The 14622-nt window shown below is 37.1% G+C and overlaps 3 protein-coding genes across 5 annotated transcripts in view; 1 reads left to right on the top strand and 2 right to left on the bottom strand.

The window, feature by feature from the left end:
- LOC117232454 (5'-3' exoribonuclease 2 homolog) overlaps nucleotides 1-9495 on the bottom strand; it is a 30276-nt gene extending 20781 nt beyond the window's left edge. The window contains exons 1-15 of the mRNA XM_033491800.1: nucleotides 9272-9495; nucleotides 9053-9180; nucleotides 8870-8981; nucleotides 8622-8795; nucleotides 8386-8548; nucleotides 7845-8305; nucleotides 7542-7748; nucleotides 7335-7469; nucleotides 7112-7269; nucleotides 6870-7038; nucleotides 6715-6804; nucleotides 6476-6632; nucleotides 6160-6388; nucleotides 5865-6071; nucleotides 5696-5775 (exon numbers count right to left, since the gene is read on the bottom strand). Coding sequence (XP_033347691.1) covers nucleotides 5696-5775; nucleotides 5865-6071; nucleotides 6160-6388; nucleotides 6476-6632; nucleotides 6715-6804; nucleotides 6870-7038; nucleotides 7112-7269; nucleotides 7335-7469; nucleotides 7542-7748; nucleotides 7845-8305; nucleotides 8386-8548; nucleotides 8622-8795; nucleotides 8870-8981; nucleotides 9053-9180; nucleotides 9272-9346 — 2545 coding nt within the window. The 5' untranslated portion in view covers nucleotides 9347-9495. The remainder of the gene's footprint in view (nucleotides 1-5695; nucleotides 5776-5864; nucleotides 6072-6159; nucleotides 6389-6475; nucleotides 6633-6714; nucleotides 6805-6869; nucleotides 7039-7111; nucleotides 7270-7334; nucleotides 7470-7541; nucleotides 7749-7844; nucleotides 8306-8385; nucleotides 8549-8621; nucleotides 8796-8869; nucleotides 8982-9052; nucleotides 9181-9271) is intronic.
- A 50-nt stretch (nucleotides 9496-9545) lies between these two features.
- On the top strand, nucleotides 9546-12226 carry LOC117232455 (luciferin 4-monooxygenase). Of its 2 annotated transcripts, none has more exons than XM_033491802.1 (6): nucleotides 9546-9643; nucleotides 10100-10250; nucleotides 10333-11126; nucleotides 11213-11385; nucleotides 11446-11853; nucleotides 11925-12226. In XM_033491802.1, exons 2-6 carry the CDS (start codon nucleotides 10113-10115, stop codon nucleotides 12044-12046), a joined length of 1635 nt encoding a protein of 544 aa, XP_033347693.1. In that variant the 5' UTR covers nucleotides 9546-9643; nucleotides 10100-10112; the 3' UTR covers nucleotides 12047-12226. The 2 variants fall into 2 exon arrangements, with proteins under 2 accessions (XP_033347693.1, XP_033347692.1); XM_033491801.1 differs by lacking the exon at nucleotides 9546-9643 and adding an exon at nucleotides 9823-9838.
- Nucleotides 12064-14447, bottom strand: LOC117232457 (3'(2'),5'-bisphosphate nucleotidase 1). 2 transcript variants are annotated; one of them, XM_033491805.1, is made up of 5 exons: nucleotides 14249-14447; nucleotides 13124-13610; nucleotides 12815-13034; nucleotides 12654-12738; nucleotides 12064-12578 (listed from the first exon to the last, which is right to left on the bottom strand). In XM_033491805.1, the coding sequence occupies exons 2-5, from the start codon at nucleotides 13479-13481 to the stop codon at nucleotides 12318-12320; spliced, it is 924 nt and encodes a 307-aa protein (XP_033347696.1). In that variant the 5' UTR covers nucleotides 13482-13610; nucleotides 14249-14447; the 3' UTR covers nucleotides 12064-12317. The 2 variants fall into 2 exon arrangements, with proteins under 2 accessions (XP_033347696.1, XP_033347695.1); XM_033491804.1 differs by lacking the exon at nucleotides 14249-14447 and adding an exon at nucleotides 13693-13861.
- Nucleotides 14448-14622: the final 175 nt, after the last annotated feature.

The following is a 14622-nucleotide window of genomic DNA, read 5'->3' as shown; positions in this document are numbered from 1 at the left end:
GCGAGGTAAAAAATAGCGCGATTAAATCTACCACTCTGGCCGGACTTAATTCGCTTTTCTTCTGGCCTCGCGCATCGTGCACGCTTCGACCATGAAACTTTCTCGTTTCTTCTTCGTCATTCTTTTATAATTTCAGGCGAGATCGGCGGCTGCAGATCGCTGTAAACACGCTGCAAAGCTTGTTTAGAGCTGACTGGACTGGTGAGATATTAAGAATCGTTCGATCTTGAGAACTTGACGCCTTCGCAACTCGACGCGTGGCTCGATGTTTTAAGGTAAAGAGTCGAACGAGAGAAATTTGCCCATTTTCTTGTAATTACGATTATTAAATCGATAAAACGCCGAATGTCGTTCTTTTTTCTCTTCAGGCTCTTGTAAACGATCGAAAGTCGGAGAGATGGGGCAAAATTGAGTCAATAAGACGATTGCAGCTTATTATCGAAATTACCATAGAAAGCCAAATTCGCGAGAAATCTTATTAAACTGGATAGGAGATAATTTATTGGACGTACGAATCTAGAGCGAGACGAAGAGTAAATTACCTACGATTTCTCCGATAACAGGAAAACCGAGAAATAAGAAAAAACTGAATGAACTTGAACGATTCTACAGAGAGATACGGTGTAGGTTGTCCATGCGATTGCGAAGGGGGTGGGTTTTCGAAGGCGGGAAGGCCGATTTAGAGCACAATGCGGTTCAATGCCGAGGAAATTAGCCACGGCGCTGCCAGTGACGCCCGTCAGTCCCACACCATGGAAAACAGAGACCGTATCTGTCCCTGTTGCCGGGCTATGGGAGCACGAGCGTATCGTTATCCCCGTGGTTCGTACGAATTTTCAATCAACCACATACTCGACTCCACTCGGAATTCTTTGCCAAATTAGAGAAACTCTTGTGAAAAGAATTTTCAACGTTATTTTGAATCGAAGAACTTAACAATTAAAATCCGTCGTCGCGTGTATCCAAAAATGGAGGTGATCTTGAAATTTTTTCTTGAAATCTTATCATTAGTCTCCTTTGTATCTTACAATTTTTATAGATATTCAATTTTACCGATCACACGAATCAAATCGTTCCAGTCTTTTGCCTCCGTTTCCCAGGCACGGAAATAAATCTATCTACGATGAATTAGACGGAATGGTAAAAGATGTACTGGAAGAAGAAGAAAACCTTCTGATAATAAAACGCATATTTTTTTTTTTGCCTACTTCTTGCCTACTCTCTTTCTCCTTTTCTCTGTCTCCGTTGAGAGAAAGGAGCAGGCTTTGAAGTTTCAGTCCAAAGAGAGCCAGAGCGCGGGCATCATCGAGTGTCTGAAGAGATCGCGAGGACAAGTTCACCTATGCTCTCGAAGATGAATGGATCCTATAGTTAATGGCGGGGAGGCTGTATCGCAGGTAGTAGACATACGTGAAGAATGAATAGGCGAGGGTGAACGAGCATTTAGAGAAGAAGCCTCTGTTCCCTCGTCCTCCTCCTCCTCCTCCTCCTCCTCCTCCTCCTCCTACTTCATCCTTCTGGATCGCTTTGTTCGACTCGTCTTCGAGATCGAAGTTTTTCCATGGAAAACACGTGTCCTCGTTACCGGTCCAACCCGTAATTACCGTCGAGTTGCTCGTAATCGCTGACATATCAATTGTAAAGTCGCTAAATGCTTGTCTGCTAATCGCCTCTCATCGTTTACTTTTATTATCTTTTTTAAATTACGGTCAATTGTCGGAGATCGAACGAGCGTGTTTTTACGAGTAGATTATCGAGAATTTTCTAAAGTTCGATTATTCTAAGGGTCTTTCGGAAATACGTAGTTGAAACTTCGTTAAGGTCGAATTATTTAAAATTCACGAGTATCCTGATTTCGTTTCTATCGTTCTCGCTGTCTTATACCGTTCTGTACATTTACGGTAAACCATTTCCCATAAGATGGGAATAATGATAAATATTCGGAATAATTTCAAGATAAGCGAGAAGGACGTTCGAGGGAATATTCCCGTGGCAGAAGATAAAGAGAAAGGCGAATGAAAGAAGGAGGCTGGCCCGTTCCGCGCATCGCAGCGTCTAAGCGTCTTTTTTCGAAGCGTCCGTTTTACGCATCTGAAAACGACTAATGGATGGATAATGACGCGTAATGGATGCAGCGGACATTACAGGTAATATCTCGTGAAAGCGGCAGCCAGTTTCCGCGAGGGACAGAGAAAAGGCGGAGAGAAAGAGAGAAGCTTGTAAATAGACGCGGCACACCTCGCTGCCGATGGATGGGACGCGGCCCAGAGAGGTAATTTCCACCAGCGAATCGAGACCGAAGATGCGCCGTGAACGTGCATGCTTTCAGAAAATACGCACTCTGATAGTTTCGTATGGTCGTCGCGTTGAGACGGCTCAACGACGAACATATTTTAGTTCCTCCCGATAGATTTCGATCGTCTCGTGGTTAAAACTTGCTCGCCTTCGTGTAAGTGATCTTACGCGGAAATCGAGTAATAGGTAATTTATTAGAAAGAGAAAAAAAAGAAAGGAAGAAGAAAATGGTCCGGCAGAGTGACTTAATTTTGACTAAATTTTCGATCTTCGATAGACATCTCGAACTTTCAGAAAAGGTCGTCGTCGTCGTCGTCGTCGTCGTCGTGATAAGAAATCGTCGTTTCGTCTGTCCCTCGTAAACCTTCCACGAATAAGAGCCTGCCACGATTCGCTTCCGTCGATTCGCCAGGAACGTTCGAAAGGAATTCTATGCATCGCCGTTAGGATAGCTGGTGGTAGCGAGCGCCACGATTCCGGACGGTTCTTCTTGGTCTTGCGCCCGGTGTCTGCGCGATTCGAGGCTCTGCTACCGCTGGCTGCACGAGTGTTTGCAGTCCACTCGAAACCAGTCCCGAACGAGCTGACGCGCGCGCGCGCGACAGAGACACGGAGACGCGGAGAGACGAGGATGGAATAGAGACAGACGGACAAAGCCGTAGAGAGGAGTAGTAGACGCTATGGCATCGAGGCAGGAGGCCAAGAACGAAGCTTAATTTGTCTAACGAGGGGCCTCTGCACCTGTCATCTGGACGAAGATATGGACGAACGAACGTAGACCAACCCTCTCCTCCTGCTTCCCCTTCGCCTCCTACTCCTCCTTTCAGCTTCATCCCCTAGGAAGCGTTTGCTTGCTTGCTTGTTTCTTGCTTGCTTGCTTGCTTGCTTGCTTGCTTGCTTGCTGCTACTTGGTTGGCTGGCTGACTCGCTTTACTTTAGCCGGCTTGCTCGACTTGCTTGCTCCGTAACATGTGCTTGACCCATGGTACTAGGAAGATTCATGAAATACAGTTGTAAATGAGCCGCGGCTTTTTCTACACCTTCCTGTAATAGCCTGCCTCCCTGTAATGGTTGGTCCGGTGATTCGCCTGATCGTAACGGAATACGATATTTCGTTTCGAGAGATCGTTGTTTCAAATTTTCGATCTTGTCGAGTCTCCGCGACACATTATCCAAACAACGTTGATTTCTCCAGCGTGAAACTGTCCTGCTTGATCTTTGATCGTCTTGGAACAAATGTCAATTTCAGGTAGACGATGGCAAAATGTATTCGATGCAGAAATTAAACGCATTAACGAGAACGTTAGAATGCTCGCATACGTGGACGGTGAATGCGACTTCCTGGACGAAGGGTCCGTTCGACCAGGTCACGCGTGTGCCTGGCGTTTACACCCCTCGGTAAATCAATCACACACCGTGTAACAACGTTTTGTTTTTACGGTCACGCGCCGACTACTTCTTGTCGCGTGTGCACCCATCGGATTACGCCTCCTGCTCCTGTCATCGTCCAACGATCGTAATTCATCTTCCCAGAATCGGTATTTCCAGCTGCGTTCTCATAATTCGCGAATTCTCATAATTCTTCTCGCGCCTTGTTTTAATTACAAAGATTTGCAATTTCTTAATTAAATAAACCTTTCATCTTTAAGATTAATAAACTCTCGCTATACCGTGAGAGACACATGCGTAATCGTAGGTGAGGAAGAAGAATGGAAGGAAAATTTATCGACTTTCGTTGATTTCATTGATCGAAAGGAGGACCGATAATATACCAATAATTTGCGTGTCTCCTTTTTATTATTTTCCATAATACCATTCGAAGGAAAATTCCAAATCCCCCACAAAACACGTAAAGATCATCGACACAGAGATGCACGCCCATTGGAGTTCGCGTAGTCGACGAGCCGTTTCCTCGAGCTGGTGTACCGCTACAGGCCACGGGAGGAACTCGGACGTCGACAACGAGGAACGATAACGAATCACTGGTACAAAGTAATAGTCGTTTGTTCGGCTTTGTAATCTCAGCCAGACAGATCGACAGATGCTTGGGGAGAGAACGGACGATTCGTGAAATGCCGGGGCAGGTTTGCAACGACGATCTGACGATGGTTGCAACGACGGTGATAGCAGGCGATGATGGTGGAACATCCACTAATTGGATAATTACAGAGTGCACCGCGTTTGTTTTATAATTGGGGGAAAACCGTGGAACCGTTGGTTCCACCTCGACGTGCCAAACAACGAAACGGCCGAAGTCACGCTCTACGTGACGAACTACCCTCGAAGCTAATCCGGGACCGAAGCCCCTCGGCTTCGCAAACCCCTTACACGCTCGTGCTCCCGCCTCTGACCCCCGATTTCCCATCCTCACGCCCCTCTTCGCCCACCTTTCTCTCTCTTTCCATTCTACATGCAGCCAAGGAGCAGCAACTAACTCGAAGCAAACGGAGAATCAATTCTCCTGCCCGTCTCGCTAGTTTGTCAGCTGGATTTTAGATGGAAAAATCTTGCGTGGCTACGAAGTCAAAGGTCGTTAACGACTGTCGGTGGTCGACCCTTAATTGGGACGGCCCTAATCGGTTCCCAATTTTCGGGGACAGTTCTCGGTGACTTTAACGAGTTTGATGTAGCCAGCATAGAGATGGCGGTGAATCGAGGATGACGAGGACAGAACACGATTTCCCTCACCATCTATATAGAACGAAAAAAGCAAAGTACGATGAAGCAAGGATATAGGAGCAGACATTTGTTCTGTGGATTTAGCTTTTCATTTATTCGAAGAAAAAATGTTGATGAACGTTAACTTTCGTTCAGCTGGCGATTATTCGATTATAATCAGTTCCAAGGTCCAAATTATTAGATGGAGATTATTATGCAAGTCAGCTTTCTATAATTCATCCTTATGAATCAAATCGTTACTCGAGGTACTAGCTAATTTATAGCTTTGTTCGATTATAATTAATATAACATTATGAAAGAAAAAACTCGTCAGATCGACGAACAAAAGACTTGTCCTGAGACAATTTTAATCGATCGACGCATAGAACACGAAACACGTACACAAATGACGAGATGGGGTGTCGCCGCGACTTCTGATAGGGCGCAGAAAACAATGAATACCACCCGTACGTGGTTTTTATTCAACGAAGAATTGTGTTGTTGGTGAAAGAGTCGCGTGCGCTCCAATTTGGTTCTAATAAGCACGGTATTGTTTGAAAGATCAAGGGTTGTGACTCACATTGAGCATAGGACTTAACGCGCGGTGACCACTTTGTTTTCTAATATAAATCAGATTCGTGTTCCTTTCTACTTTGTTTCTTAATTCTTAATTGTCCTTTGAATATCAACAGATATCTCAACATCGATCAATTAATTTAATATATCTAAAATTGTAACTTACCGTGATGTGCTGGATATAGCGACTGTGGTATCGATACGGGATTGTATGGTGGTGGCACTCCATTGTGGTTCGTGTAATGTCTACGTACAAAAAGAAATACCTGTGTTTATATGTTCGTGCTAAATTGATTAAATACTACAAATACTATAAAGATATTATTATAACCTACCTAAGTATTCTTCGACCTGCATCGTTCAATGTAGCTACTTGTGTGGAAGGAGTGAAACCAATTTGTGGTTTCCAAGTGTTTCCAGTATTACGATTCATTTGATCAAAGTCTTGAGGTTTCAAAACTCTCGGTGGCTCTCTGACACCCTTCAACTTCCTCGCAGGGAAAATGAAACTACTACTATATTTTGGATCCCTGAATCTGGCACTATAACAGAAAAAAGATGAAAATTGTACTTCCGATTTAAGATGAAATAAGTATTTTTATTTTAAGATTTAGTGTATTTCATACGTACCAATATACTTTGTTATTCCTGACTGGTAGACCGTTTATGGGTGAAGGTAAAGTAGCCCCATCTCCGACGCAATCGTCTGCTAATAAAACCATACCTCGCATATTGTCTATGCATATTTGAGTTTCTGCGTCGAATAGTACGTGATTCGTATAAAGTCCCTTTATAAAATTATAACCACTATTGCCAAGTCCTACGTATAGCCGATTGTCTCCTTGAACGTTTCGTTTCTCTAAAAACATTAATATCGATATTAAATTATGAACTTTAAAGAAATCATATAGTTAAATCTTATTATTTACTGAAATAGACGTCGTACTTTCTGCTTCTGTTAAGCAATCGTAATAAGGCTCCAATGCCTTGAACAATCGTTTCTCGTCCACAAAAGGAAGTAGAGCTATTCCTTGCCAAGCAAATTTTTTACCGTTTAAATCGATCTTAAAATCTTCCGGATAGAAGTCGATAATCGGCGATCTCTAATGCAAGTTAATATAAAAAATTTGATAAGTATCGGAAATTATATGTCATATAATTTACATATAACGAATCTCAACCTACTGGATTGATCATTAATTTTGCCCACGGCGCAGGGATATGTTTACTGCTAGCTGCTGGAAATACACCCATCAATTGCTCTAATGGACGGAACTAAAACATCCAAAACAAGGTAAATACATTCTTTGCAATGATCGATTCAATCTCAAAGTACTTACTGGTGTAGTTCCTTTCTCAAATTCGGTAGAAAGACCACCGATATTGATGAAATCGCTAGCGAATGGCGCGTAATGATACGGAAAATACCATTTCCATGAAGCACAACCCTGATAGTAATATCGTAAAACCCAACATAAACCACGCACATACTGCAACGCTACGTTATTCCTGTATGTGATTAAATAAAATTTATTACAATTCAGAATCTACGTGATATATTTCATCGTATAACTTATCTTACCTGAATGCTAAATTATCAGGAGACACATCGAATTTCGATTCGTAATAACGATCTTTAAAGCCATCCTCCCACAATCTAACTTCATCGTGTACTTGATCGTCGTCCGAGTCATCTTCAGCTGACTCTCTTTTACGTTTCGTTACTTGATTAGTTGAATTCTACGAACAGTCGATATATTTACGAACATACTATGCACGAATAAAAATAGAGATCTAGAACGTACCTCAGGACACATCATACTTTCTAACATCTCCTGAGAACTTCTTTTTGCACTTGTATGATAATTTTGACCACAAACACGCATCTGATAAGCTTCGTAACGTGCGTTTTGTACTGGACTCACATGTTCACCAATACGCTGTAATAAAAATTATATATATTAAACGGTACTATTAAGATAAATCTTTACTAACTGCAAGTTAAAACATACAGTTGGTGCAAATTGTCCCGTAGGAATCCACTTTGGTTTATTATTACCGATTCCCAGCAATAGTTTCTTTTTATCTTTTTCACGTTGCTTGAAGGCTAATTCATTCTGTTGTCTTTTCTTGAAAATTTCGTCTTCGACATCGCCCAGCTCAGACATTATAAGTTGAACTCTGTCCAAATTTACATCTCCACTATCTGTCAAAAATCCCTGTAATTAAGTGTTATTATTGAATGCTTCTTGCTTTGTTTACTGTACATATGAACAGCTGATCAGATATTTTTGTCTTTAACATGTATTACGTACTCCTGTTTTATATACAGCTTTTTTATACAAATTAACGAGTCTATCAATTGCCCCTTCTCTAATCTCCAAAGATGGAAGATGCGGAAGAAAATCGTTTCCTACGAAGAAACACATGAACACCCAATCATCGATAACTCGCTCGAAATCGTATTTAAATGGTAGATTAGGCATTTGCAACTCTCTTTCTAAGTATTCTCTGAGGACATTTAATCGCACAAATATATACTGGCATTCGGATCCAAAAGTATTTGTTTCGTCTCCTTGATTAACCTCTGCACCTGTACACTCCTGCATTTCATGTCCTAATTGACCACATATATCGCATGGTTTCGGCTTATTTGGCTTAAATTCTTCACGAATAATAGTAAAATTAGGTTCGTGCGTTGCAAGTCCTAACATAATTAAATCAGCATCGGCTCCACATAAAACGTGTTGTGTGTTGGGATCATGATCCGGTTGTGCTGTTACATAAAAAAAAATATTTTACATTTAATGTTCCATATAATACAATGATATTTTAAATATTTAATTGTTTACTTACCTCTTTGTTTACGTATAAAATCCATTATTTTATGTTCTCCTTCACCTGGTACATTCGCATCGCTTAAAATTACTTTTATATTTCTCCAACCAGGATCATTGTTTAAACGATCGTGTATGTAGTAATGCAAACACTGTGACAATCTTGCCATAAATGGTGTGCCCTGTAATTTAATTATATCCAAAAATTATTCTTCGTATATGAGATTTGATATATCAAAAAAATGTTATACAAACCGGCGTAATACAATTACTATCAAAATGATCTTCTTTTGGTTTTTCTGGGGGCAAGGACGCCCCTTTGAGAGTTAATTCAGAACGTATTCTCTTTATTTCGTTAACTTTTTCACTTGCTTCTTTCGAAGCTCTAAATCGTCTTGATCTCTGTTGGTTCATTTTTGCTCTGGGTGCCTATAGACATAATCAACGTGAATATAATAATTGTACACACGCAAATTCTTTAACAGTTTCATATAAACGCTTACAACTCCATCAATTGCCATGTAAAGTAATTTTCTTGGTCTCACAATACGAAATAAGCGATCAATGCATTCAAAAATGGCTTCCATCATTTCTTCCTCATTTTTTGGCGCTGGCCTATAAAGATATTATATGATGTTTGTTTAATCATCTTGTAAACTAATAATTACTATACCAAAAATACTTACTTATCTTCTGGATGAGTACAAGGATGTATGATACCATTCATGTCAAGATACAAGTTGTCAAATTCTATTCCGTTTGGATTAGGATCTGCCGAATTCACAGGTACCCGTACACCATTCGTAGTTATCGGCTATAAAGTCACAATAAAAATACAAGTTTTACATCTACTTTTGTGTATTACAAGGGGAATATTCTTCACAAAAATAGACAATCTAACCTACCTTTTGCTCGATACATTCTACTATTATAGAAGGATACTTCCGACTCAACCATCGAAAAAATGCTGGTACACCCATATTTTGGTATCAATCGTCGTGTTTCCGTACACGGCACACGTCTTTCTTTAATCGTTTTCCAAAAATTTGTATATAAATTAAACGAGCACAACTGTTTTCACTGTTCACCCATATTTAACCTATAACATAGATTTACGAAACCCTAAACTCTATCAGTATATACATATATACAATCTTCACTGCATTCAATCTCGCAATACGTGCTGCCATCTTCGGCAGTGTATATACGTCATAAAATTGACAACGTTAAATTGTAAATAATAATAAGAAAAAGGCATTAAAAATAAAGGGATTGGGGTTTGTATAGCATTTTAAATAAATTGATCAATGCTATATTTACAAATATAAATTTTTCTAAGAAAAAATGCTGACCGATTAATATGAAAATTAAATATATAATTATTTTACTTTACCACTCCCTATATTTTAGCTTTTAAGATTGCTTTATATACCGGTAGTAAGTGTGGAAAAAACATATATATATAATCGTAGGTAAACGAACATAATAGGGCGTTATTGAATATTTCAATTTTTTGTATTTACCATTAGAAGTATATTCAATGTAAATAAATGTAATCATATTACCTACAAAAAAATATTCAATTTAATCTAATCGAAAATTATAGTTTCTTTGTTTTCATGATTAGGTAGATAAACTTTAATTAGCCTGTGGCATAAATGTTCAAATAAGATGCTTATTTACATACCTTACTAATCTTCATTTTACTAAATAAAAGACAATTATTTTTTCAGCACGTTATAAAACATGCAAAAAGGTTTTCTCAATATGCAAGAAAAAAATATTTTACATGGACCGCCATTGCCCGATTTGGAATTCAAGAATATAACATTAGGACAATTGATATTAAATCAATTAAGTATTCGTGGTTCTTGGGTAGCACAGGTAAATCATCTTTTATTACGTTAAAAACCATTTAGGAATAATACATTTGCTTCATATTAACTGAAAATACAAATTTTTTCAGATAAATGCTTATACAGGAAAATCACAAACTTTTAAAGATATTTTAGACATTAGTCGGAAATTGGCAATTGCCTTTAATAGAGAAGGGCTAAAAAAAGATGATCGAATAGCTATATGTAGTGAAAACAATCTAGAATTTTGTCCAGTTGTATGTGCTGCATTTTACTTAGGTATTACTGTCTGCCCATTAAATCCACTTTATACAGAAAGAGAATTAAAACATGCATTAAATATATCAAAACCAAAATACATTTTTGTATCAGCAATCGGAGCAAAGAACATATACAAAGTTATTCCTCAGTTATTCTGGTTACCAAAGCTTATAATGTTAACAGAAGCCATTAACAGTAAATTACCAAGTATTAAAACTCTAACATCAAACATAATTATTGACAACAACTTCCATGCCTGTTCTGTAGATGTTAATGATCATGTGACAGTTATTTCATGCTCTAGTGGCACTACAGGATTGCCAAAAGGAGTAATGTTAACAGACAAAAACTTTTTGTCTGTGATAAAAAATCTTGCAGTTGCATCGCCTAATATTGTAAATACCAATACAACAGGTTTAGCTTTATTACCATTCTTCCATGTGTATTCCTTTTCCGTGATGCTGGTAGCACTCGTTTTTGGAAATAAAAACGTAATTCTTCCACGTTTCGAAGAGAAACTATTCTTGCATGCCATAGAAAAGTACAAAATCGAGCACATAACTGTTGTGCCACCACTTATGGTGTTTTTAGCGAAACATCCTATTGTAGATAAATATAATTTATCTAGCATTAAAGAGATTTGGTGAGTTCAATTATTTAGCATATCCCACTAGAAAATGATGTTTTATTTTATCAAAAATCGAGAATTCGTATCTTTCACTTAATTAGGTGTGGTGCTGCGCCTTTATCTGAGGAAATTGCAAAGATGGTCGTAAAGAGATTAAATATGCCAATAATAAAACAAGGATATGGATTAACAGAAACTACTTTGGCAGTGATGAATTCACCTGATAATAATACAAAATATACAAGTGTAGGAACGTTAGTTCCAGGAGTATCAGGTAAAGACTAAAAAGTTATGTTTTACAAATTTGTTTCTGATATCTTTTTTTAACATGTAGCTAAAGTAATACCAATTGATGGAGATGAATCAAGTAAACCCCTAGGACCAAACAATGTAGGAGAATTATGTTTCAAAGGAGATATAATAATGAAAGGGTACTGCGATAATGAACAAGCTACCGCGGCAACAATCGATAAAGATGGTTGGTTGCACTCAGGAGATGTAGGATATTACGACGAACAGGGCTATTTCTATATAGTAGATCGTATGAAAGAACTTATTAAATACAAGGGATTTCAAGTTCCACCAGCTGAATTAGAAGCAATATTATTAACCTGCCCTGAAATTAAAGACGCGGCGGTTATTGGACTACCGCATGAAGAAGCAGGCGAACTACCGGCTGCTTTTGTTGTTAAGCAAGAAGGATCTAATATAACAGCAGAAGATATTATTAAATTCGTAAATGGTAAATTGTTTAACTAACATGCTAATTTTTGAATTAGCTGTTTCATATCTAATTAATAGAAAATGTTTCAGAACGTGTATCAAGCCATAAACGACTTCGAGGTGGTGTTAAATTCATTGAAAATATTCCACGAACTGCATCGGGGAAAATCTTACGACGAATCCTGCACGATACACTCAAATCAAAATTGTAAAAAATTGACAAGAAGAATGAGACATTTCCAATTTAAATATATTCTCCCTTTATATTTACATTTGTTCCAAAGAGGCTTAAAAGATGCTATAACTATAGATATTTAGTGAACTTGTATCAGAACATATTTTTAATTTACTTCTTACTAAATTATAAAAAGTTTGAAATGCAAAAAGAAAAAGGTTGAAATTTTCTATTCTAACCATATTCTCAGAATCTTTTAATATCCTATTTAAATATATATTAAAACATTTTCTATAAAGTTATAGACACTACTGTCCTAATTTTTGCTTTATTTCGTATGGTATGTGATTTAAATACCATTGATGAGTTTGACCAGGGGCAGTAGCTAACACACCTTTGTCATTTGAATATGCTGTTTCTGCATTATAGGAATACTGCTCTCCATAAAAGTCAGTTAGTGTACCACCAACTGCATAAAGAATAGCTTCAGGGGCACAAGTATCCCACCTTTTGCAACCTTTACTAGCGAACACATAAGCATGAGCCTTGCCTTCCATTAAAAGTATCACCTGTTGAATGTATATATCATATATATAAAATACTACTAAATAACTAAAAGATAATAACTACACTAATTATATTACCTTATACCCTGCACCACCAACTCGTAAAACTTCGTCAGGAGACAAAGCATTTATAGCTGCTTGAACATTGCTATTCGAATGTGAACTGAAAGAATGTAACATGTTTGTAATTTTCTGTTTAAAACAACAGCAATCTTAACCATTTTAAAATCCAATTATACCTTGTAGTTGTAATTATTCTTTTTCCTTCTGGTGGAGGAGTTGGTGCAAACCCACCAAATCCTACACCATTAATACCCCAGAGAGTGCGTCCTAGTATTTCATTTTCTGTATTTTTATAATACGGCTGATGAATTATACCTCCAACTGCTCTATGTCCAACTGCCACTCCTACTAGTACTGTAACATGTTCCACAAGACCTTGTGCATACTCTGACGTTCCTAAAAATATTAGTTCAATTCCATATACATATTTGGCAAATAAACTATGATAACATAAGATGATTGAAACAAACAATATACATATATACCATCCAATGGATCTACCCAAATACACACATCTTTAGGATCAATATCTTCCAGATAGGCTGGTAACTTTAATTTTAGTACTTCTTGATCCACATCTGTTACAATCCAATCAGACGGTACTTCACAGTTTGATGCTCCTTCTTCACCAATAATGGTAATATTTGGAAATTGCTGGCTTAATGAAGCAATAATACACCTTTGAGCACAACGATCAGCTTCAGTTTGTAAATCATCCTTGCCTTTCTCTACTATATTTAGGCCTCCATGAGCCATAACATCTCTTATAATTTTACCTGCTCTTACTGTAGCAGTTATAGAAGAAGCCACTATTCGAGATAATAAACAAGCACTTTGTGCCATTTTACAACTGTTTTTCTTAATATTAATAAAATATTCACACTTCTCTTCTTAAAAGAAACTGAATCTCTTATTGGTAATGCTTCAAATATATACTATACATATGATTGCGTCCAGTATCCAGATCACAAGCTATAAGAAAATTAAACAAAAAGCTTAGAAAGTAATGTTAACTCTCAAGGTTATATTGGCAAAACACACATTAGATTCTTACCAAAGTTACGTACTAATTCTTTAATATAGTAGCAGTAAATTAAATAACAAAATTCTTCATATATATTTTTTTATACAACGGAAGCTTTAACATATGTATAAAGTGAAATATAATCTTTATTTCAGTATCTTTCAGTATCAGAATCTTTATTTCTCCTCCTCCTCCTCCCCCTCCCCCCCCCCCCCCCTACACTAACATTATAATATTTCGAAAAATTATTTCCACCAAAAATTTTTAATATATGTAGGTCACATTGTATATGATTTGTGAAAACAATCAACTAAAAACTTTTAGAACTATTTAATTTTATTTACTTCAAATCAAAGTATCAGAAATTTAAATATACGTTGCAAGATAGAAATCATTTATTAAACAATTTCCTTTGTTTCATTGATAAACCCATTAATAAATTAGCACTGATTGTAAATATATGTAATATAATTATTCTAAATATATCTACATATTATTATTTTCAAGTTATAAAAAAATATAAACAACGAAAAATAATTTATTCGTGAAAAGAAATAAATATAGAAAGAAAAGTTAAAATACTTACTAAATTCGTAATATCAGCTCGATTAAAACAGCAATGTACAATATTATAACAAAGTAGATAACTACCCGTATAATAACATTGTACAAACATTTAATTATGATATCAATTACAACGGATACCTATAATTTTTCAATATTATTTTTCTTTAAGCATATCATAAAGATGTTATAAAAAGTTAGTATCATTTTTTAATATCACAGATCATTTTATACCAAAGCCACTCAAAGTCTCGCATTCTATCGTTCAATCTACTCTTTATGTATATATACAGATCCCAGTATTAACAGATGTTCAATTATAGCAAGAGAAAGAGAAAAATGACATTTCATAACTAGATTTTCAAAATAACAATTAGAAAACGCGATAAAGTGAGA

This window comes from Bombus vosnesenskii, unplaced genomic scaffold (genome assembly GCF_011952255.1).
Source record: "Bombus vosnesenskii isolate JDL3184/JDL3185 unplaced genomic scaffold, Bvos_JDL3184-5_v1.1 scf7180000013289, whole genome shotgun sequence".
Lineage (NCBI taxonomy): Eukaryota > Metazoa > Arthropoda > Insecta > Hymenoptera > Apidae > Bombus > Bombus vosnesenskii.
The sequence above is the reverse complement of the archived record's forward strand: the minus strand, read 5'-3'. Positions and strand labels throughout refer to the sequence as shown.